At 43.1% G+C, this 22,259-nt stretch overlaps 2 protein-coding genes across 6 annotated transcripts; one reads left to right on the top strand and one right to left on the bottom strand.

Annotated features, from left to right (window-relative positions):
- Window positions 1–466: 466 nt before the first annotated feature.
- Window positions 467–8,319, bottom strand: grik6 (glutamate receptor, ionotropic, kainate 6). 2 transcript variants are annotated; one of them, XM_019892479.1, is made up of 11 exons: window positions 8,224–8,319; window positions 6,508–6,606; window positions 6,338–6,422; window positions 4,035–4,066; window positions 3,778–3,957; window positions 3,487–3,710; window positions 2,864–2,961; window positions 2,124–2,341; window positions 1,735–1,954; window positions 1,235–1,479; window positions 467–830 (listed from the first exon to the last, which is right to left on the bottom strand). In XM_019892479.1, the coding sequence occupies exons 1-11, from the start codon at window positions 8,236–8,238 to the stop codon at window positions 720–722; spliced, it is 1,527 nt and encodes a 508-aa protein (XP_019748038.1). In that variant the 5' UTR covers window positions 8,239–8,319; the 3' UTR covers window positions 467–719. The 2 variants fall into 2 exon arrangements, with proteins under 2 accessions (XP_019748038.1, XP_019748039.1); XM_019892480.1 differs by lacking the exon at window positions 8,224–8,319 and adding an exon at window positions 6,763–6,807.
- On the top strand, window positions 7,429–21,663 carry brpf3a (bromodomain and PHD finger containing, 3a). Of its 4 annotated transcripts, none has more exons than XM_019892474.1 (13): window positions 7,432–8,007; window positions 9,840–11,335; window positions 11,697–11,853; window positions 13,599–13,730; window positions 13,806–13,934; window positions 14,050–14,362; window positions 14,453–14,740; window positions 15,212–15,727; window positions 16,746–16,800; window positions 16,882–16,970; window positions 17,311–17,408; window positions 17,491–17,645; window positions 19,256–21,663. In XM_019892474.1, exons 2-13 carry the CDS (start codon window positions 9,861–9,863, stop codon window positions 19,440–19,442), a joined length of 3,594 nt encoding a protein of 1,197 aa, XP_019748033.1. In that variant the 5' UTR covers window positions 7,432–8,007; window positions 9,840–9,860; the 3' UTR covers window positions 19,443–21,663. The 4 variants fall into 4 exon arrangements, with proteins under 4 accessions (XP_019748034.1, XP_019748033.1, XP_019748032.1 ...); XM_019892473.1 differs by having other exon boundaries at window positions 7,433–8,007; window positions 9,844–11,335; window positions 15,212–15,736; XM_019892472.1 differs by having other exon boundaries at window positions 7,433–8,007; window positions 15,212–15,736.
- Window positions 21,664–22,259: the final 596 nt, after the last annotated feature.

Below are 22,259 nucleotides of genomic sequence, written 5' to 3'. Positions count from 1 at the left end.
AAAAATAATAATAATAAAAATAGCACTGTAGTGTATAAAATCTTTTCCAAAAACGAATAAAAGAGATTGTAAAGAAATACACTGCTTTTATAAAGTATAATTACTGCCTTTAATGCGTGTGGCTGATAGAACTGGAGTCAGTTTGGCCAACTAAGTTTGTGTGTGAGAGTCTGTGTGTGAGTTGGGGTCAACGGCAGCTCCTTGCCAGTACTTTTTATTGTATTTGTGTTTCAGTGTCGAACTCAATCAACGTGCATTGGCTGCTTTGGTACTCCTTGTCCACATGTTAAGGCATTACAGTGCGTTCAATGCTCCATTTTTTTTTCACAATACTTGAGCCACGACATATCTTCCACTCACTGAAACATCAAATTTGGGCTCAAAACACAAAGCAAAAATGATCAAAAAGTGTGATTTTTGCCAAGCACTCCATTCTGACCAATTAATAAAAGAAGAAGAACAAAAACCTGTGACATACAATTTTTATTTATGTTACGCTCCTTTAATATTAATTCTTTGCAGCATACTGCGCAATTTTTTTTCACAATGTTTTTTGCAAAGTTTGCTTTTATTTTAGTTCACAGTTAGTTGCTAATTGTTTGAGCATTTGTATTACATTGATACAATAGTAGCTCAGTAGTCAGTAAGATGTATGTAAGGTTTTTATCAGCATTATAGGCCATCAAAAAGTGCCAATTGTCAGTGTGTAAAGAATGATTCTATGCCTTTTCGGTTTCTTTATCAACAGATTCTTGAGTTCGCTTTGTTGCTCTGTTGCTGCTCCGGAAACGCAAGCTGAGCTCTTCAGTCAGCACTCGGCAGAAAGATTTCTGTGGGCAGAATTTATTGAAACAAAAAAGACGTGTGTAACTCTAAGTTGATGTTTTTTCATTGCTTTTATGACTTTGAGTTTGTAAATGAGCAGGAACTTTAATTCCAGGGGGTGTCCAAAGTTCCAATTTCCAATTTCAATTCAAAATATTGAAAAATCCAAAGCAATATGCCTCATCACATCTAATATAAAAATGTGTTGAAAATAACAATCATGTAAAACCAATTGAAAAACTGCTTGATGGATTTGTTTTAGCACGTTGCATAAAGTAGAAGAATTGGAAGGTTGCCCTTGCATCCTTCATTTTTCTGTATGCTGACTCAAAGAAAACAGTTTGAACACCCCCTGCTTCAATCTAACTACTCGTAAAAATAAAATACGCCTGCGGTGATGTGATCCCACCTTCTGCTCTGCCGCACTGCTGCGACTCCTCGAAGCGAGCTCCAGGATGGCCAGCAGTGTTCCAAGCGTCAGGCCCAGCGCAAGCACCACAAACATTCCCTTGAAGCCGTGCGGCTGCGCAGCTGCCGCCTTGGCCTTGTCCGCCATGCAGCTGCTGGCCCACCATTTGCTCTGCAGATAAGCCAGCTTGCCTGCCTCGTTCAGTTGCAGGATGGCCACGCTCAGGTTCTTTATGAATGGGGATCCTTGGAAAAGTAAGAGTCATGCTTAGTCAGATGATGAACACCCATTTAAAGAGCACAGAATGTAAATTCAGAAACTTGTTTCCAAATACGTGTTTGAAAATAACTGTTGAAAACGTGCAAAGACTGAGAACTATGTAGTACTCAATCGTGGAGACCTTCCAATTGAACATCTCTGGAGATGTCTGAAAACAGCTGTGCTCTTACAGCAATATACTGTAAATGTAACACTTTAGAAGGTCGAATAAGAGGCTTCACCAAGCGCGGCGGCGATGCTGTATCCCCTCATGCCGACCACCTCATGCGCTCTGACCAGGTCGCAGTGGCGTGCCACTGCCAAGTCCAGAGACACCGACTCCCCAATGAAGGCAAAGTTGCCCTCCTTTGCACGTTGGATGCCTTCATCCATGGACAACACCAGACTTTTGCTTCTCTCCATGTGCTCGTAGATCCTGCGATATACTGGGTTGTCAGAATTCTGGGCGAGAAAGGAAAAATCCAGATACAGAATTGGTTTTATGGAAATGTAATAATGCAACCCATACAAAGCCAATACGTGCTTTATTTTGCTGTAAACACTACATTTAAATAGAAATATTGAAAAAGAAATAGAAAAAAATAGAAGAGAAGCGGGCCATCATGCACACCTTGAAGAAGGCCAGTGTGGAAGAGGCGCTCAGGCACCCATACTCGATCACATTCTGATTGGCCAAGTCCTCGAAGCCTTTCACGCTTAGCTGAGTGGACTCGGGGCTTTTGGACAGGCTGAGGTTGGAGAAATAACATGCCAGGATCACCACAGCAAACAGCCACCAGCTGCAGCAGACGACACGTCCTGAGAGCGCGCGGGGATGTGGACCGGCACCTGGCAACAAAACAAAACACTAACTTTGTGCTATCCCATTAAGAAAAAAAAAAAGTTATTTCAGAGAGAAGCAGATGCATCCTGAGAGGACCACATTTTTTGGCATGACGTCACTTTTGGCACAACTTGACCGCACATGGTTTCCAAATTCTAGAAAAAAACAATTTGCAGACTGGATCCTTTGACACCTTCAAAGGCTCCTCCTCATGTAGCCTCCGTGGACTGCATAAACCGTTTTTTTGGATAGGCTTAATGTGAATTTGGACACCTCATGTGGTCGAGTCACGCCAGAAGTGATATCATTCTGTTAAAAACGCAGCCTCCGTAGGACCGAGCATGTGAATTTTGACACAGCCATAGTATTTGAAGGTTGAATCAAAATCATAAAGAAGTCATGCAAATGAAATCAGGTTCAACAACAACAAAAAAAGTTGGTCGGAATGTGTTGAACTTAATGTTAACAGTTAGCAATTTCCAAGAGTCTGAGAACCACTCACCTTGATGTCACACTGTGCTAATTACCTTGTAGCGTTAGCGCCCCAATAGCGTACCAAAGGCTGTGTGCAAAGCTGAACGTGCTCCGCTCGCTCTGAGGTTGACTCCATTCACTCGGGCTGACTCTGCCCAAAAAAAAAAAAAATCCATGTTAACATTCACGAATAAACAATCTAAAAGCAATATAGGGCTTTGCCTTTTGAGTCGTCATCAATAATACGCAGCTTTTCGCTATCCGTGGGTCTCCTCGGTCCCTATCCCCCGTGAATAGCAGGGATCAACTGTACTACAGCTTACTGATTACATTTTGAAACTCTTTTTCATTTGTGTCCCAATGCCTTTAATATACTGCCCCCTTGTGGCCAAGCCACACACATCAGAAGGAGCAGCACAATATCCATTGAAATGAAGTAACCAATGTGGCAAAAACGGTTTGATACTGTACATTTAATCTAATTATGTATTTAATGTGTTTTCTTATAAAGTCTAATATGATCATCTGCTAGTTTTCTTATTTGAAAAAACATTCCAATTGTTGTTTGTTTCCTGGGGTGAACTGGAATAGGTTAATGGCATTCATTTATAATATGTCCCTTTTAAAATGTTACTTAACACATTACTGTATCCGAGCAGAACCTTTTATTACCAACCTGGCTACTATCGAGATGCAGGCAGCCGTTGCCAGGTAGGCGATGATAATACCGGCCCAGGTCTCAGCTGAAAAGGGAGTGAGGAAATCAAAGAAGCCCATCCCTTCGGAGATGTCCTTCTTCAGTAGGATGCTTATTCCCGTCTGCATGAAGGGTTTGGTCATGGCGACCACCTGTTCCCGAGCCGCGGTCAGGGTCAGAGGTGCGATTGCCAAGTCGGCCTCCTGCGAGAAACCTTAAAATCAAGCTCCTCCATGTCAATTGATAACACTCTTTTGGCAATTTTCTTACCCCTCGCACCACTTCCCCAACCATCCCGTTCCAGTGTCCATTGTCATCCTGTCTGCCATACGAAGCGTCCTTCACCAGGTGCACTTTGTACCTGAAGTCCACCTTTTTGGCTACTTCAGACAGCAGGTCCATGCAGAAGCCTTCCAGTTGTGAGCCTTTGTACATTGTATAAGGCTCTTGCTACAGTTTAGTACAAAGTACAATGTTAACATTTAAGGAGTATGCACCATTATATATGAAAGAAATAGGAGGGTTACCAGAATTGTTGTAATTCTCAGCTCAGATTGCACTGATTAAGGGGGAGACAATATAATCGTTACAATCATCACTTTTAATACTGATCTGTGACATTATGTTTCCTCACTTTTAAGCAAAAACACCAGTTAAATATTATAATGGACGCCAAAGCAACAGGTAGTGATGTAGCGTAAGCATAAACCTGAGGACCATATTAATCTATAAATGAGGAGCTTCAAGAAAATGACTTCCTGAGAAAGGCACACTCACAATAACTGCCATTTGAGGAAAAGCAGAATTGTATGTGTGGACTGGTATTAAAGTGGCACTCATTGCGAATGGCACAATTCTATATATAATCTAGTGTAGAATTTTTCAAAAATAAAAATATATATTTTGATCACCGAATGACAACACTGCACGTAGGCTCGAAATCAGCAGTTTCATATGGCAGTCTGTGTGTCAACATTTGCAATTTGCGCCTCATCAAAAACATTGAATAGAAAAACTGACAATCACAAACTTTTACCAATTTCCGAAAATTGAACAAAGAATCTCAATTGTCGGGAGGTGCGAACATGAGTATGAGTGGTTATTTGTCTACATTTCCCCTGTGCTTGGCTGGCAACCTTCAAGTTGCACTCCACTTTTCTCACTACATGTCAGGTGGCATAGGCTCCAGCTCACTTGTGACAGTAATGCCAACAAGCACTACAGAAAATAGATGGGTGGATAATACATCCATCCATTATCCGAAATGCTTATCCTCATGAGGGCCACGGACGTGCTGGAGCTCATCCCAGCTGTCTTCGGGCAGTAGGCGGAGTACACCCTGAACTGGTTGCCAGTCATTCGCAGGGCATATATAGACAAATCCCCGATCACACTAAACCCTACGGACAATTTAGAGTGTTCACGTTTTTGGAATGTGGGAGGAAATTGGAGTACCTGGAGAAAAACACACACTCACTGGGAGAATATGCAAACTCCACACAGAAGGGCCAGAGCCCAAATCGAACCCTGCACCTCTGCACTGTGAGGCCAGCATGCTAACCGTGCCGCCGTGGATTATACAGTGTGAAATAATTTAAGGCGAAATCATAGAAATTACTTCTGCCTTCAAATGGGGACAGTGGGTTTGATTCCCCGCCGGTGCCCCAAAACCCAACCACTGCTGGGCCAGCCCATATAAAAAGGGCAACAACAAGCTCATGTTTTCCTGGCTGATGTCATGTAGGAAAATCAAAGGTTCCTTTGTGTATTTGGGACGAACACTTGGAAGGCACAATATCTCCTTCCTGCGTCATGGTGATCCGACCACTCTGGCTTGTTGTTAAGGCCGCACTCTTCAGTCCTCAGCGGCATGTCCATTCAAAAGGTGTCAGTGTCATGGCACTGAGACATGAGAGGCTAGTCAAAAGAATACCAAAAGCGCCAGTCCTCCGGGCCAAGGCCCTCGCGGATCCTCCTTTTCAAAAAGATGACATGTGTACCCCCATGTCACTGAGAAACACAGGACCTTTGTATGGCCCCGTCTTCCACATTGATGATTTACGACTATTTTTGGATGAAAAGTCAACTGCTTTTCTTCATTCTCAGCAGTTGGACAGGATGTGGAGCGAGACTTTTGATGCAGAGTCGACAAATTATGCATTTATGTTACGTAAGGACAAAAACAACACACTGTGGAGTTTGGTGATGCGCCAAAGGAAGTTGCCAAATGCTGTGACCGGGTCACACTTTGATATGTTTGGATTCAGGGATTAAAAACCCTGACATGTTTTCTAGATTTTTCTCATCTGGTTAAAATATGTGCGCTGTAATGTTGCTGTGGTTTAACGGGGGCCAACCAATCATCCATTTTCTACACTGTATCATCCTTGTTTGGTAAGAGATAATCTAAAACCTCGAGTTCACACTGGACTGGTCACCAGCCAATCACAGGGTACCTTTTGATGCAACATTCACATTTACACACACCGATAGACAATTCAGAGTATTCAACACATTATGCATATTGTTGGAATGTGGGACAAAGCTGGAGTACACTGACAAAACCCAAGAAAGCAAACTCCACAAAGAGATTCAAACCCAAGATGTCTCAACTGTGAAATTGATTTGCTTACAACTAGTCCACTGTGAGAGGGGCAAATTCGGTCCGAAATATCAGGACCTAATTTTGCAAAAAGATTATTATTATAGTGGTTCAGATAATGGATGAATGTTATAAGCATTTCCAAGATTTTGGACTAACTATAGAATGACTTGGTCAAGTCAAAAGATGCATGTACAGTATGGAGCGCTATCTGTACAAATTCCTTACCTGCAGTGCTTTTCCCAATGTTGAAGAGGAATCCAACAGATGATAAAAAGACAAACAGCATCCTGATGATTTGATGTTGCCTATCCTGTAATTTAAAAAGCAAAGTGGCTGTCACATATATTACATCTTTAATAATACATATGTGTAGCCTATTTTTGTCAACACTGCACCTGACTGTTGGATCTCAGAAGAACTGAAGTGCACCACAGAGTGAAAGAGTGTGATGTGATGATTTCCAAATTGGTGATGATAACCAGCAGTGACGCTAGCTTGGTGGGAGGAGATTGTGAAAGAGCTGTGCAGTCGTGAGAAAAATATTAAAGGGGACAGAGTGCGGGAAAAAGACTTCATTAATTTAAGTACTACTAGCAAGCTGTTGATTGTCATTTCTTAATTAAGATTAAACATAAAACAAAAATAATTACACGTGTATTCAACCAAACCACATAACTTGCGGAATACTGCCAGATTCACGCTAACACACAATGAAAAACACCACAGAGAGGCGAACAAAATGATCATTGATGTGGCAGTAGTTATAACCGCTTAAACAACAGATATTGAACATAAATGGTGTAGCAACTCCTGTAGGTGGACAGTATAACAATACCCACTGGCATATATTTTTTTTAATTTCTTGTTCACACAAAAAAAAAAGACTAATTAATGCAGTTTATTGAATCGCTTGGTTGTGAAAGTGTTCTTTGTGTTATATGTACATTTGACCTTCTGATACGACTGTTCCAAGCAAGTGTTTCGGGCTAATTGTGAGCATGATCACAGAACAAATCAACTCATAAGGCACCACTATAGCATAAATATATCAGTGAGTCAAAAACATAATTAAATGGATAATGGGAAATTTGCATTTTTTTATGTGTTAAGAAGCAGCTACATATACAACAATGTCCTCGCACTTTTGCAGCGTTTTTTTAAAATGAAACAATCTGTCAGCTATTAATGTTAAAGGTAACTGTTGTAAAATGAGTTCAAATGTATCTTCAAATGTTTTGGTAACATAGTTTGGGCTGTATTTGGGGTTTCAACTTTTACTATTGGCAATTAGAAACATTTGCAAAGGGGAAAATCCCGAGACCCAAAACTCACGAATAGTGTTCATGTTCACTGCACTGTATGTAAACATAACCATGATGACCAAAGGCGCGCTCTCTCAACATGCGTTGTTTTTCTCATCGCTTTTTCGCGTTACGAATTGCCCGACCAAGTGCGGTGAACTCGCTTTGCCAAACCGACCAATCACGGTATGGTGCGCCTTGCCCGCGAAGCGAAGCGGTTGTCTCTGATTGGCTGACAGCAGTTTGGAGGCGTATTTTTCGAGCCATTTTGACCGAATATTTAGCCACATCCAAGGTACATTAATTTAATATCTTTGCGGGTACGCGACCGCATGGCTGTGGACTGGCACCGCTTGGAAGGGTTAAGGCACAGCCATGTGAGCGGCCGGGTTTGGGTCCTTCGTCGTAACCGGGGGGGTTGAAACGAGGATGACGCTGAGTCGGTCCCCAAATGACCGGCGAGCTAGGCTAACAGCTAGCATGTCCGCCGCGGTGGTTCAAGCCTGATCTGACATTTAGCGAGGTCCTTTTTTTCTTCCCTTCCCCACCCTCCCTCCTGTTTGTCACTCGCACCGCCGAGGATCACTTTTCACGGTAAGGCAAGACATGTTCGGCGTTTGGAATTTAATCGAGAAATTGCCATTATGTTGTCCGAGTCCTGTGTGCATATGTATGTATGTGTTTAGTGCCCTGTCCGACAGAGAAACGCAATCATAGATATGCCTGCTTTTTTTTTATTTGCCATGTATGAATACAACGGACTAACGCTCTATACTATGACTATCGTCGTGTCGTCTAATGCATACCAACATTTAAATGCCGCATGTCAGCACGGTGCACAGTGTTTATTTTTTTGCTGGTGTTGGCAAAATATAATTCTGTCGCTTGTTGCCTCTGCGCTGTTGTGAGCCCAAAATGGCTGACGGACGTTGAGCTACTCGGGTTGGTATTTACCGCCCCTCAACCAAACTATACACAGCCACCAGCAGTAAAAAATAAATTTACAGATATTCGATTGGACGTGGAGGAACGTGACAGCGACACTGGCTCCCAATTGGACCAATCGCGACAGGGACGGGGCGTCACCTTGCAGGCAGTGGAATCGCACCGGCCAAACCATTAGGTACACATGTATCGCTGAACGAGCGTCAAATACAACCTGTATCAACAAACGTGTCTTTTAAAATACTTAAATATAGTTTTAACTGTTTAAAACGTCACCTTATTTGTCTAGTACAATTACCCCATTTAGCGACACAAAAGGCAGACTATAAGAAACAGCCTTCAGGCTAATGCAGTGCTGTTCTACCAAAGTAATAAACGTTGTTAAGTAGCTTCTTCCAAAACTTTATTTGACCACCTAGATGTTAATCTTTAGTATTTAATCATCGGTTAAGTAAATTGTTGTTTGCACCTGCAGTTCAAACATACATTACAACATCATTTTATTTTTATGCAAATGTTGTCGACGGGTGCTTCCTCTTCAAAGATGCATTTTGCATTATTTTCACGTTTTTCATCAAAATACCCCACGAACAACAGTACTCGTCACACACCCCATTTCTTGCCTTGTGGAAATTAGCCTCTTTTGAGAGGACCTCAATGAGCTAGCCAGCTCTCATTCTGCCTAATATGCTGCTGGGCCAATAGAGAGCCTGGAGTTTGTAACTGTGACATTTAGGTATGGAGCTAGGGGACTTAACAGGCATGCTTGCAGCATCTACTTGCAGTAGCAGAATCCCAAGTGTATGGAAGGAAAAATGTTAAGTTCGGTAAAGACAATGACAGCCTTTTCCCTTCTGCAGACAAAACTATGAGTATTTGGTAGATGTACACGTCACGAAAGCACACATAACTAACTGCCAGCGTGTGGTCAAATTCACCGAGTGATCAAGAATGTTCACCGATTATCACAAGCCAACACTGTTTAGCTGCTGCTAATCTGTGAATCCAACAAAATAGTGCAGCTCTGCTTACCTTTCTGTTTTAGCATAATAGCAGCTGCGTCACAGACATGAGGTATGTGAGTCCAGTATTTCTAAATCACAGTGCCTATGTGTGGTCGTGTTTCGGATGGTGTGTCCAGCTGTCACTGGAAAGTGGCTCTGGATCTTCGTCGAGCCTAGGTGATCCAGACATGGGATGAGAAACTCTTGTGTGGGGTGGTAATATAAATTAGCCTACCAGTAAATGTAATTTAACAGTAAGCAAAACATTTCGCTCCAAGAGACATTTTCAGACATGGCCAGATAAAAGATTTACATGGTTGTTTAATTTCACAACTGGGGGGAAGGCACTCAAACATTGTTTACAAGACATTAAAAAGTCATCTTACCATAACATGTCCTCTTTAGTCTTGCTAGAATGTTATTTTCTCACAACGTTTAGTCTTGGCATTAATTTGTCTTCTTTTGCTTGTGTTTAAGGTAGCTGGTGTAAGCCCCTCCATGCAGAAGGCGAGAAGGTGGGAATGTAAGACAGCTGTAAGTGAGCTCAACATGGGTCGCGGCCGAGGCAGAGGGCGAGGCAGGGGCAGAGGCTCGGCGGGCCAGTTGCGCTCGCCCTCGCCCTACAGACTGCAGCTTTCTCCTTCTCGGGAGACGCTGACATACGCCCAGGCGCAGAAGATCGTGGAGGTGGACCTGGACGGCAGGCTGCACCGGATCAACATCACCGATCCCCTGCCGGTGATCACAGAGGACGAGATGATGGCCCAGGACATTGTCGAGTGCAACAGCAACAAGGAGAACAGCGTGCAAACTCAGAGGAGGAAACCCTCCAACAGCAAAGGGAGGAGGAATTGCAAAAACGCATCACAGCAAAACAAACGACCCAGCTCCCAGCAGCAACTGGCATCTACCAATCCCCTCCAGGTCCAGAGTCCGCTCCCGGAGCCCACCTTCCGCACACTCGGCTCCGTTTGCCCAATCGAAGCCTCTCCCCTCCCCAACGCCTATTACCGCTTCATTGAGAAGTCTGGCGAGGAGCTGGACAGAGTGGCTGAGTACGACATGGACGAGGAAGACCTGGCTTGGCTGGAGATGGTGAACCAGAAGCGAGTGTCCGACGGCCACGCATCCGTGTCCGCCGACACCTTCGAGCTGCTGATCGACCGCTTGGAGAGGGAGTCCATCTTGGAGTCCCGCAGCCAGGCGCTGTCCCAGTGCGCCGTGGACGAGGACGCCTTCTGCTGCGTATGCCTGGACGACGAGTGCCTGAACAGCAACGTCATCCTCTTCTGTGACATCTGCAACCTCGCCGTGCACCAGGAGTGCTACGGCGTGCCGTACGTACCCGAGGGCCAGTGGCTGTGCCGCTGCTGCCTGCAGTCGCCCTCCCGCCCCGTAGATTGCGTCCTGTGTCCCAACCGAGGAGGTGCCTTCAAGCAGACCAGCGACGGGCGCTGGGCCCACGTAGTGTGTGCCATATGGATCCCGGAGGTGTGCTTTGCCAACACAGTCTTCCTGGAACCCGTGGAGGGGGTGAAGAACATCCCCCCGGCCCGTTGGAAGCTCACCTGCTACCTGTGCAAGCAGAAGGGCCACGGCGCGTCCATCCAGTGCCACAAAGCCAACTGCTACCGCGCCTTTCATGTCACCTGCGCCCAGAAAGCCGGACTCTACATGAAGATAGACCCCGTCCGTGAGACGGGCGTCAACGGGACCACCTTCTCAGTGAAGAAGACCGCCTTCTGCGAGCACCACTCCCCGGTGGGGTCCCGGCGCGACGGGTCCGGAGATGAGTCAGTTGAAGGGAGACTGGTGGGGGGTAGGGGAAACAGGGGGCAGCGGTCATACACGCAGAGCTCCCCCACGCCGTCGGCAAAGAAAACATCCAAGGGCCAAAAGAAGAAGAGCACAAAAGGGCCCACGCGTCGTTCCAATGTGCCTGTGCTGCTTGTGCCTCAAATTCCCTCCCACAGGTGAGATCATCGCCATTCGTCCATTTGCTATCCTCAGTGAGAGGGAAGCTGCAGCCTGCTACAGCTCATTGAAAACGAAAATACTGTATGCATTATGTTTCCTACAGTCTTACTTGAAACTCTGAGACACCCTCCACAGCAGGAGAATTTAAGTCCTCCGGAATCAAACTGTGTCCTTGACACCCCCACTTGCTAATTTATCTACAGGAAATACCAGCGGTAATAAAGATTCACTTGAAAACAAACAGACAGACCACATTCCTCATGTCGCCAAATTAGATGAACAATCAATCTCACTGTGCTTGCCTTATTGCTTTTGGCATCATAAGTACTTGTAAGAATTAATATGTCCTCTCAACAGGCTGAACAAGATCTGCACAGGAGTAGAAGTCCAGCGGAAGAATCAATTCATGCAGAGGCTTCACAATTACTGGCTCCTCAAGCGACAGTCGCGGAACGGGATGCCTCTGATACGTCGACTTCACCCCTGCATGCAGGCCCACCGGACTGCCCAACAGGTGAGGAACGGTGGAAAAACATGGAATAAGTGAGTCTCAACCACTGATACCGTGAGAGATCATCAGGTGTGCCATTTGACATTATTGAGTTTCACTTAATCGGTTTGAAAATTATTATTTACGACAAATAATGTTGATATTCATACATGGGCGAAATAGCTTTGTGTTCAACTGCAGTAAAGAGGCCCAGATTCACACTGAGTAAGTCAAGTTGTAAATAAACTAACATGCAATGAAAATTATGTTCAACTGCATAGTCACGACTTGGAAATATTTTGGAACCTACCCATCATTATTATTTGCTTTTAAAAAAAAAAGAACACTGAAAACTGCCCTATGTGCCAATATTAGGGGGCTACATTGATGTGCGTTGAGAACTTCATTTCGACCAATGTACTGCTTTACTGCCATCTTGTGGCATCCATAGGCAATTGTGAATTGTTGGGACGGCCATACATGGCAATTTTCCGCGGATCCGCGGAAATCCGCCGTTTTATTTCTTAAATTGATCATTTTTGTGAATCGTCTAAATCCGTTGAGAAAATTTTAGGGGCGGTCAGGTACCTTATCGTCGAGTTTTCACGAGCTCTCCCGAACAGTCTCTCCGTTTTCCGTTTGTAAACAGCCCTGCGATTGGACGTGTATGAAAGCTTCAACTAATCAGATCACTGAAGGCATTATTTGTTGCGGAAGTCTTAGCTCGATTATAAACGGCCCAGCGATTGGTTAACTACAAGCGATTGGACCAATCAAATTGCATGTAACATATTGCTTTACCTGATTCATGGCGGCCTGTTCGTCTCGCAAATTCATTGTTCTGGGATCGTTTTGAGCGGAATTAAGAATTTTTTGAAGATCAGGAGTCTTCAATCCTAGAAATTGACTCAAATGTCAAGAATAAATTCCGATTGGACTGGCTTGACAGAAAAGTCACTGTAAAGGTTAAAATTGGTTCCAAGTTCGACGAAGTTACAGAAGCTCTTGGACAATAAGCTTTGACGTAGCAGGCAAAGCTTATTGTGTGTATTGTAGTGACTTAATTAACTATGGCTCCCGTGGATGCGTGGCACTGACAGATCATGCAACAAAAGTGAAAAAACATGCCGACAAAATCGCCATTCGACGGAGCAATTATTCTTTGGGATCGGCATTTTTCAAACAAACTTAGTCAGCGGATACAACTAAAGACGTTACTGTATGAGGTAAGAATCAACAGCTTTTTATCACATTTACACAATACTTTGTGAATACAAGTCATGAACAAATCTTAAATATGGCAGGGAATGTGTTTACTTTTTTTTGTTTTGATTTTTTAGCAGCAAATCTGGAGTTACATATGCTCACCAGGAATGCATAAGCAAAATTGCACAACTTTTCACTTGAAAGAATAGTGGCGATCTTGGGATATTTTTCTGTTCAATTTTCAAATAGTGTGTAAATTCAATACACTATCTTCAGCATGTTTAGCGCCACTTTTATAAGTAACCACGCCCCCGGCCAGGCCACGCCCCCGGCCAGGCCACGCCCTTTCCGCTTTTTTCATCACTCACCATTGCCATGTATGGACGGCATCAATTCCTCACAGATTATTTGCTCTTTGCAGCCGGGCTCGGTCCCAGTCCCCTGTGAATATTGAGGGAACATTAGTTCAGTGCCATACTATGAGACTGGGTACCGTTTTTAGGAAAAATATGTGCTGATCTGGTCGACACGCATTTAACATTAGCGTTTTCTTGTGTGTTTAGAAGGAGCCAGATGAGAAGCTGTGTGCTGCCCGAGAGGAACTGCGGTACTGGCAGAAGTTAAGGCAAGACTTGGAAAGAGCCAGACTTCTGGTGGAACTCATTCGCAAGAGAGAGCGCCTAAAGAGGGAGCAGGTGGGTCATGGGTGTAATTTTAGAAGGAGTTCTCAGCAAAGCCTGAGCATTCAAGCCCTGAAATTTCCTTTTCAGATGAAAATTCAGCAGGCTGCAACGGAGCTGAAGCTGACCCCGGCGCTGGTGCTCTTGCGGACCACCTTAGAGCAGCTGCAGGAGAAGGACACGGCCAAAATCTTCTCTCAGCCCGTCAATCTAGCAGAGGTTGGTAAAAAGTTCATTTAGCTATAATTCTGCAACCATTTTTGGTCAATGTCCGTTTTAAAACTTTCCTTCTGATTGCTCGCGGCTCATGTTGTCATTCGAATCATTCGCAAAGGTCCCAGACTACCTGGAGTTCGTATCCCAGCCCATGGACCTGTCCACCATGCGAGCCAAGCTAGAGGGGCATGCCTACTGCTCCGTCGCTGAGCTCGAGGCGGACTTTGAGCTCATGATCTCTAACTGCCTCAAGTACAACTCCAAGGACACCATGTTCCACAAAACGGCCTTGCAGCTGCGCGAGGTGGGTGGGGCCGTCCTGCGCCACGCCCACAGGCAGTCGCAGAACATCGGCCTGGACCCGAGCACCGGCATGCACCTGCCCGAGTCTCCCAACAAGCACGGCTTTCAGCAGTGCACCTGGGATGATGGTGAGGCACCATTTAGTCAGTTTGGGTTGAGTTTGCCTTGGCTTTCACCCCAAAATTCACACTTACGCTTTTGTTCTCCCTCTCAACCAGTCGACTCCCTCTTGGACCCCGACAACAGGCTTCACCTGAGCACGGATGAGCAGCTTAAGGCCTTGCTGGACAAATTGGATGTGGTGACTTCCATGCGAACCAGCGGCGGACGAACCAAACGCATTCGACTGCTCCGGCGAGAAATCAACACGCTGAGGCTCAAGGCGAACCAGCAGCAGCAAAACACGCAGACGCTGAACACGAAGGATGAAGTGCAAGAGGAGGATGAGAAAAAGAAAAAGAAGAAGGCAAAAAGGAAAATTCTAGATCATGGAGTTGTGTCCGCAGGTAATAAAGCTTCTTTTAGACACGGAGAGGCTGAAAAATAGCCGCATCACTGCCGTAGCAGAAGATCTGGTTGTAAAGTTACAACAGTAATTGTTAGTGCGAAAAATATTTGCAGGCCATAAATATTAAACAATGACCACTTATTGTGGTCATTGCGTTTTATTCGCAACCTTGAAATGTAATTTGTGGTGACGCTTCACCTTGTGCTGAAAACGCTTCAGTATGCTGTCAGCCATTATATGCTAAGCACGTCATAGTGTATTGAAAATATGTAAATTTCAATTTAGTGTTATCTCAAGAAAAAACGTCATTAGTATGACTGTGATATCTAATGTTCTTTGGTTGAAGTGGGATCTTGTATCATTATTTTAGTCCCCCCCCCAAAAAAACTTGACCCCCCCAGCCCAAACCTTGGACACCACTGATCTAGTTGATTTTTCATGACCATGATACATGTTTTTCCCCATACAGATGACTCCCCTCCTGTGTTAGAACTTACCTGTCCGGCATCATCGCCGCTGCAAGGCGACGCTCCACTAGAACCGCCCATCCTAGGCATCGTAACAGGAGGCCGGCGGTCGCCCGGGCGCTCCTACAAGCGGCAGAGATCGTCACGAAGCGGCAGCAAAAGCCAAGGAGAGGACGAGGCCGAAGTGGGCGAGACGCCATCTTGCCGACCAGAAGCTGTGCACGAGGGCACGCCGTTGGGAACGCCGCCAGCTCAGCCCGCGGTGGGCGTCGGCCGGCGCACGTCCATCCTGTTCAAGAAGGCCAAAAACGGCGCGAGAGCCTGCAAAAAGAAATTTCCACCGCAGCACAACTGCAAAGCGGCAGAGGATCCGACCGATGGCTTAGACGGCGTCTCCGCCAGCCCGCATTCACCCCACGCCGACATCACCGTCTTACCACTCACTCCTCCTTCGCCCTCCTCACGCCACCTGAGGTCTCGAGGCCACAGCTCAGACAGCGAGGCGGACAAAGACTCTGGTGAGGCAGGTGAGCAACTTCTTGTTTTGTGTCTTGTGGAGTCCTGAAACAGGGACATTGCAACATTGAATTGCTTAGAGAGTATTAGTTGGCTACGCTTACATTGTATGAGAAACAAATGAAGGTTCATGTAACTGCATCAATGATACTGCTTTTGGAGTAGTGTCCTCCAAAAAAAAAAAAAACTACTGGATGAGCATGGATGTAAACAAGATGGCACGTTTCACTACATACACAACAGTGGACATTCCTTGAAAATGAGCTTTCCTACTAAGTATTTTGAATATTTTTTACTCTTGAAAGTTGTGCATTATTTAATTCAATCTTTCTTTCATCGATTTAACTTTTTTATTTTATCTTTTATCAATGTAATAGTTTTTCCTCATTTTAAATTGGTTTTGTTTGATTGCTACCAAATTTGAACTTTGTATTCCCCACCTCAAATGGTGAAGAATTTGAATTTTCATCATTGCGTGTGGGCAAAGCACAGCAATAAATTTTGATGACTCGGCTCCACAAGGTCAGAACTTGAGCAAATTAATATCGTATGAGAAAAGAGACTCATAGGCGCCCTCTATTGAGAGGATATGTTTTCATGCAATAACTCATCTTTTCACGCATCCAGTCCCTCCCCTGTAGCATGCCACCTCACCTAAAACTCCTCCTGAGAAGTTGATTTAAAAAAAATATGCCCCCCGACACCAGTTTCACTGATCGACACAACATTGGGTGGACGTGTATTGTCCTAACGGTTCATGAAAAGCTCTCAAGAACCCATGCTGGTGTATGAGCCAGAAGTCAGCCATTATGTTTTGAAGTAGCCATTTTGGGTGTATTTTAGGGCTCAAATTCTGACCAGAGAATTGAAACAAATCAGCCACAATCAGAAGCGGGTAGACTTGACAGGCAGGCAAAGCTTAATGGCCAAACTATTTAGTCTATTTGATCTAATGTTGCTGGAGCATGGTGTCAAATTTTGATGATCATTTGGCAAATTTCTTTTTGTTTTTATGTTTAGACCTAACAAACGGAAAACATGCCTTAGAGGAACACGACGAAGACCAAAAACTCAAGTGAGTGGGGCGCACTTACCTTCTGCCGCTGAAATTTGACCCCGGAATTCAAGAGTTCTCTCTTTCTCTGTTTGCATCCAGCTGCATGGCATCGCCTCCCAAACGTAGCCGAGGGAAACCCGCTCTGGCCAAGGATCCCATCAACGACAGCAGAGACATCTCGGAATCGGGTTTGTTTTGTCAGAGGACTGAGTACATATACAGCCTTAGGCCACACATATATCAATATGACAATGTGGATTTATTTGTTTTTTTTTTTTACTTTACAACTGATGGTAGCTGAATTAGCTTCTATGTATTACAACCGTAATGTTTTTAACAAATATACTTCACTGAAGTTAACGAAAAAGTTTAAGCCGCTGTAACATTATGCGCAGTTGAAAGATTTAATTCCAAGAATCCTTAACAACGCATTAGCGTGAGCCTGCACTCACACATACACACACACGTTGAGTCACTGATTCCTGATCAAGCTTTCAAATCCAAATCAACTGTCTTTGTTGTCCACAGGCAAGCCTACACTTCTCTGTCCAGACAGCGAGACGGAGTTGGCGCCTCTCGATCTGGTGTGGGCCAAATGCAGAGGCTATCCATCATACCCGGCCATGGTGAGAAAGAATCGACGCCGAGCCTCACTTCCGCCGAAATGCTGAAAGAGCCATTGTTCATAAATCCCCCTCCCCGTGGCAGATTGTTGACCCAGATATGCCCCAGGAAGGACTTCTTCACAACGGCATCCCCATCCCAGTGCCTCCCGTGGAGGTGCTCAAGCTGGGCGAGTGGAGGCGGACGGAGGCTGGACAAAAGCTCTTCCTGGTGCTCTTCTTTGACACCAAAAGGACCTGGTAAGACCCAGAATGGCTCGACTCAAGATGCTGGGTTCTGACACCATATTGAGCTGTACAGGTTAAAGGTCGCATTAATACTGGAACGTGATGAGATTAAATGATTTATCAGCAAAACCCGCCGTTTGACCAGGGGTGTGTAGGGCTGGCTGATGGTAGAAAAAACATAAGCCTGAGTATTTGGGGTTGATATTGAAATCAGGATTCATAAAAACATCGATTCATTGATTTCAAAACTTGATTTATTCAACCACCAAAACTTAAAACTACCATCCTACTTATTCATCCCCGTACCTTGAACACTTTATTCTTGAACACTGTTCTTTTTTGTCATGTACAAAAGGACCTTGTAAATATGTGAAATTCAAGCATCGTGCGTTTTCATTTTGCTGCATGCATCCCTTTGCCGCATTGCACTTTTGCACACATTAAAACCGTGAATAAGCATCTCCCTTACCACTGTATTGCATTCATTTGACCTTACCTACATTGTTGTTATTTTTTATTTTCACAAGTCTTTGGACTTACTAGGTTAACCTGGGACCTCGGGTATCATATTTCATGCAATCTCATGTGGAAATACGGACATAACAAACTAATAATAAATAAAGGCAGTTCCTGCGGTTGCGCACACATTTGGCCTCTTAGGGCTAGTGCGGGCCTATGCATGCATGGAGTATACACAATGAGATCAGAAGAGAAGAAAAATAATGTTGCAGACAACAGAGCTCATTTAATATAACTTGTTTTTCAAAGATTATGATGAATATGTGCCTTTGAAAATGTTCATATTACCTGTACGTGTGTGTTTCGACAGCATTTGTGTGTGAATAAGCTATTTGAAGGAATTTAAACTCTGCAGGGTCAATGCTAATTTCTCGTCAGCTTCTCAATAGGATTTTATATTGACTTTATTATTCGCACTGGAGACGTTTTTAAAATGAAACATGTCTTGTATTTGAATACACAATGTGTGGAATTCTTTGTGTTGTGCATCTAGTTTTATAGTAAACCCCAAATGGGGCAGTCATCAAACAGTTTGAAGCTCACTCGGAGAAGGCGGAATCACATAATGTCTGTCACAAGCTAGCAAGCAACATGGCGCATTCAGGGAACTTTGAATATTTCAGGAACTTGCAAAACACAGCGCGCTGTTCAGATCATCAATGTTTTTTTCTTTGATTCTAATGCTTTTACGATTGTGAGAAGCCAAACTTGAAATCACACACACCACACACACACACACACACAAAAATATATATTATAATTTCCCATCCGTCGGGGATTACTGTTTTTATATCCACTATATATTCTAGGAAAAAATGACATATTCGTGTACGGTGGTCGAGTTCCCTGCTCTTCTTCCACTTTTGACAGTTTAGGTCAAAAGAATTGTTCAAAGTCCTGCTTGAGCTTGGCTTTGGATCTTGGATCAGCTAAACTGCCAAATCATGGGTGGAGAATCTTTGTATAAATCTTTGTATAAGGGCTTTATGTAAATTAGTATTGGGGAAGTGGGGGAGGGCAGTGTAGAACATCTTGGTTGGAGGCAACTGTGTAGACATGTAATTAAAGTCAATTGTCCATAATAGGTCCCCCTTAATTTTCAGGCAGTGGCTCCCTCGGGATAAACTGCTGCCCATGGGAATGGATGACACGGTGGACAAACTTCGCCTGATGGAAGGCAAGAAGCCAAGCGTTCGCAAGTCAGTGCACACGGCGTACGACCGGGCCATGATGCACTTGAACCGTATCCGAGGCAACCTCAACTTCACACCCACCTCCAACTTTATATGACTTTTCTTCTTTTATTGGCATTGAGCCTCAAACAAAATAGGAACTTCTCCAGGTGCTCTCATGATGAAGGGTAAGTAGTGGAGGAGAAGTGGAAGTGAGTTTGACACAACTTGTTTGCTTTGCGTTTTTATCAAATGATTTCTTTTGACAGTTTGGCCAAAGTGATTCAAGATTTGTAAATATTGAACTCTGAAAAGGGAAAGATGTATTTAGATTGTATTTTGTGAAAGTCTCACTTGACACTCGCTTCATGGCTGGACTTCACAGTTTTATAAATAGTAGACACCAGATTATACAGCGGACTCTCCGAACACAAGCTGCTGAGGTTGACTTCAAAGTTGCTCCAATTTCAAATCAATTTTTCCTCAAAAGAAATAATGTGAAGTTTGTTACGTGTCAGAAAATCGTTGCTAACTGTACAGGTAATGTTTTGAGCACCTTTCCTAAGGGACATGAGCCAAAGTATATGCATAATGTAGCTAAGTAAAACTAAAATAAAGTAAAACTACTCGCTCTTTGTCAAGGCCTGACAGCAATGTAATGGAGAGTCAAGAAGATGATAGGAATGAGTTTAATAAATCAAGCACATTTACTTCCAAGATTAAAGTCAAAATATAGAGGGGTGAAAAAAAAATATATATATATATTTTTAAATGTTTTTAAATGCCATTTCTTTTTAGGTAAACGCTCATGAGAAGAAAGTTTATTTTTTATTTTGTAAAAAAGTTGAAAAAAGTCAAATGGGATTTAACTTGATTCAACGAGGAAAACTCATTAGGGAAAAACAGTAAAATTATGAAATTATTCTTTTAAAATTAGCGCTCTATTTCTAGAAAAGCTTTTGTGTTAAATATTTTGGACTACTGTTCAGTGTAATGAGTTTATTTGAATTCACATCTGGTTGATAAGATTGTATTTGATAAGTAAAGTCACTGTAAAGTGAAAAAAAATGTCAGCTAATTTTGACACCACAGGTAAGAGTTGTTAAACTCTGACAAATATGAATGATTAAAAAAAGTCAAGCATGAAATGAAACTTAATGATGGACAAAAAAAAAACACTTTTATGCACTGTGGGCATGTCGGCTGTGTGCGCTGAAAACAGCCCTCGCCCCCTAACCATGAATGAAATAACACTACAGCCAGGAAAAAGGGATCCTACTTCAGCTGGCAACTTTCTTAGGCCAACATATCACTACATGTTTGAGCCACAAAAATAATAACCGTTTCGAGACTCCGGTGGTTGAAATATACCCCACCAGGACTTTGCGGCGCTTTTCTACGCTGCGACGAGGCACTCTAAAGCAGCCACACCAGCAGACTATTAAAAAAAAAAAAAAATTATCATTCAACTTCCATAGTTTAATACTGTAGTTGTATTCAGAAATAAATCACTGAATTCACTTAAGAGAATCTTTAATTGTATTGCTCATATTATATTGAGCAACCAGGACAACTTTATCACACTTTTCCTCTTTCCCGTCACTGGAGCAGTTTTCTGTGGTGGAATCACACAAAAAGTGAGGGGAAGAAAAAAAAAATCTAACTTTGGAGGTTCCACTGTATAATTCTATTATTTATTACTATTTTTATTTTTTTGCAGAACACAGTATACTGTAGTCCAGCCATGATGAGGTATACAGTATGTGGGACTTGTAGTCTGTATTTAAGTTTTTCCATATTGTGAAAGTGTATGTGGAGTACCTGCTAAGTGCATACAAAGGCTACTGCGGTCGAACAACTTTTTGATCGATTTGAAAAGCACAAACTGGCTCCAGTGTGTGTCACGAGTGCGTGTGTTACATATAATGCGATTGTGATTACTAAGCGTAGTAGTAAACGGTGCATGTGTATAGTTTTGTACATATGTAAATGTTTGTTTATACCGGCTAACAGGAAGTAATTTAAAAGGAATGCCATTTTAGAATTTTAATTTATAAAAACAAAAAGGGAAAACAGCAGTTGAGAGTGTTATTTTAAAGCAAAGACAAATATGTCAAATATGGGAAAATACTTTTTTTGTGTGTATGACGCTTCGTAGCTCTTTTAAACCGTGACAACTTGCCGGAAGATTTTCTTTAAAAAAACAAAACTAAAAATAATAAGAAATAAATCACATGACACAAGACCTGAGCCATCCCGAGGTTTTTCCCTGTCCTTGGCAGGTCTTGTGTGCAAAAGGCCATATTTTCTCACACAACAATAAAGGCTGTTTGAATCAACTGAATACTTGTCTCTCTCTCCCACTCTCATCTGAAACTACACAATCTAAAAATGTTTTTTTTTTGTTAAAGAGTATGCATCTTCAAAATTTGTTTGAAAAGGAAAAGCATGTAAAGCTATTTTTCATATTTGTGTTTTGATTTTAACGTTTTAAATCTGAAACAATAACCCAACAAAATGCATTTCTCTCAAAAATGTGTTGGATTTTTTTTAAAGCCAAAACACAGCGCTGTCCTTTACAAAGGATGCATCACCAAATGTATTTTATTTTTAAATCTGAAACAATACTTCCATTTATTATAATTTTTTTAAATATGTATTTTATCTGACACACAAAACATTTTACTTTGGTTGGAATTTTGAGGCGATAAGAACATTTTCCTAAAACTTGGAAATGCATACCTTTTGATGGACAGCAACGTCACGACATTTCTTTGTATTTAGCTGCAACACAAACTCAGTGGACACTCCTGCACAGTTTGAAGAGCTCTGAATCAAGAGCAGAGTCAAGAATATTGAATTAAAATCTGCAAGATTCTAGATAACCACCATGTATCCTGTGATACATGATCAATTTTTTTTTCTCATTAATTTG

The sequence above is a fragment of the Hippocampus comes genome, unplaced genomic scaffold (assembly GCF_001891065.2).
Source record: "Hippocampus comes isolate QL1 unplaced genomic scaffold, H_comes_QL1_v1.1 scaffold137, whole genome shotgun sequence".
Lineage (NCBI taxonomy): Eukaryota > Metazoa > Chordata > Actinopteri > Syngnathiformes > Syngnathidae > Hippocampus > Hippocampus comes.
Note: the sequence above shows the minus strand (reverse complement) of the source record. Positions and strands in the feature narration are given on the sequence as shown.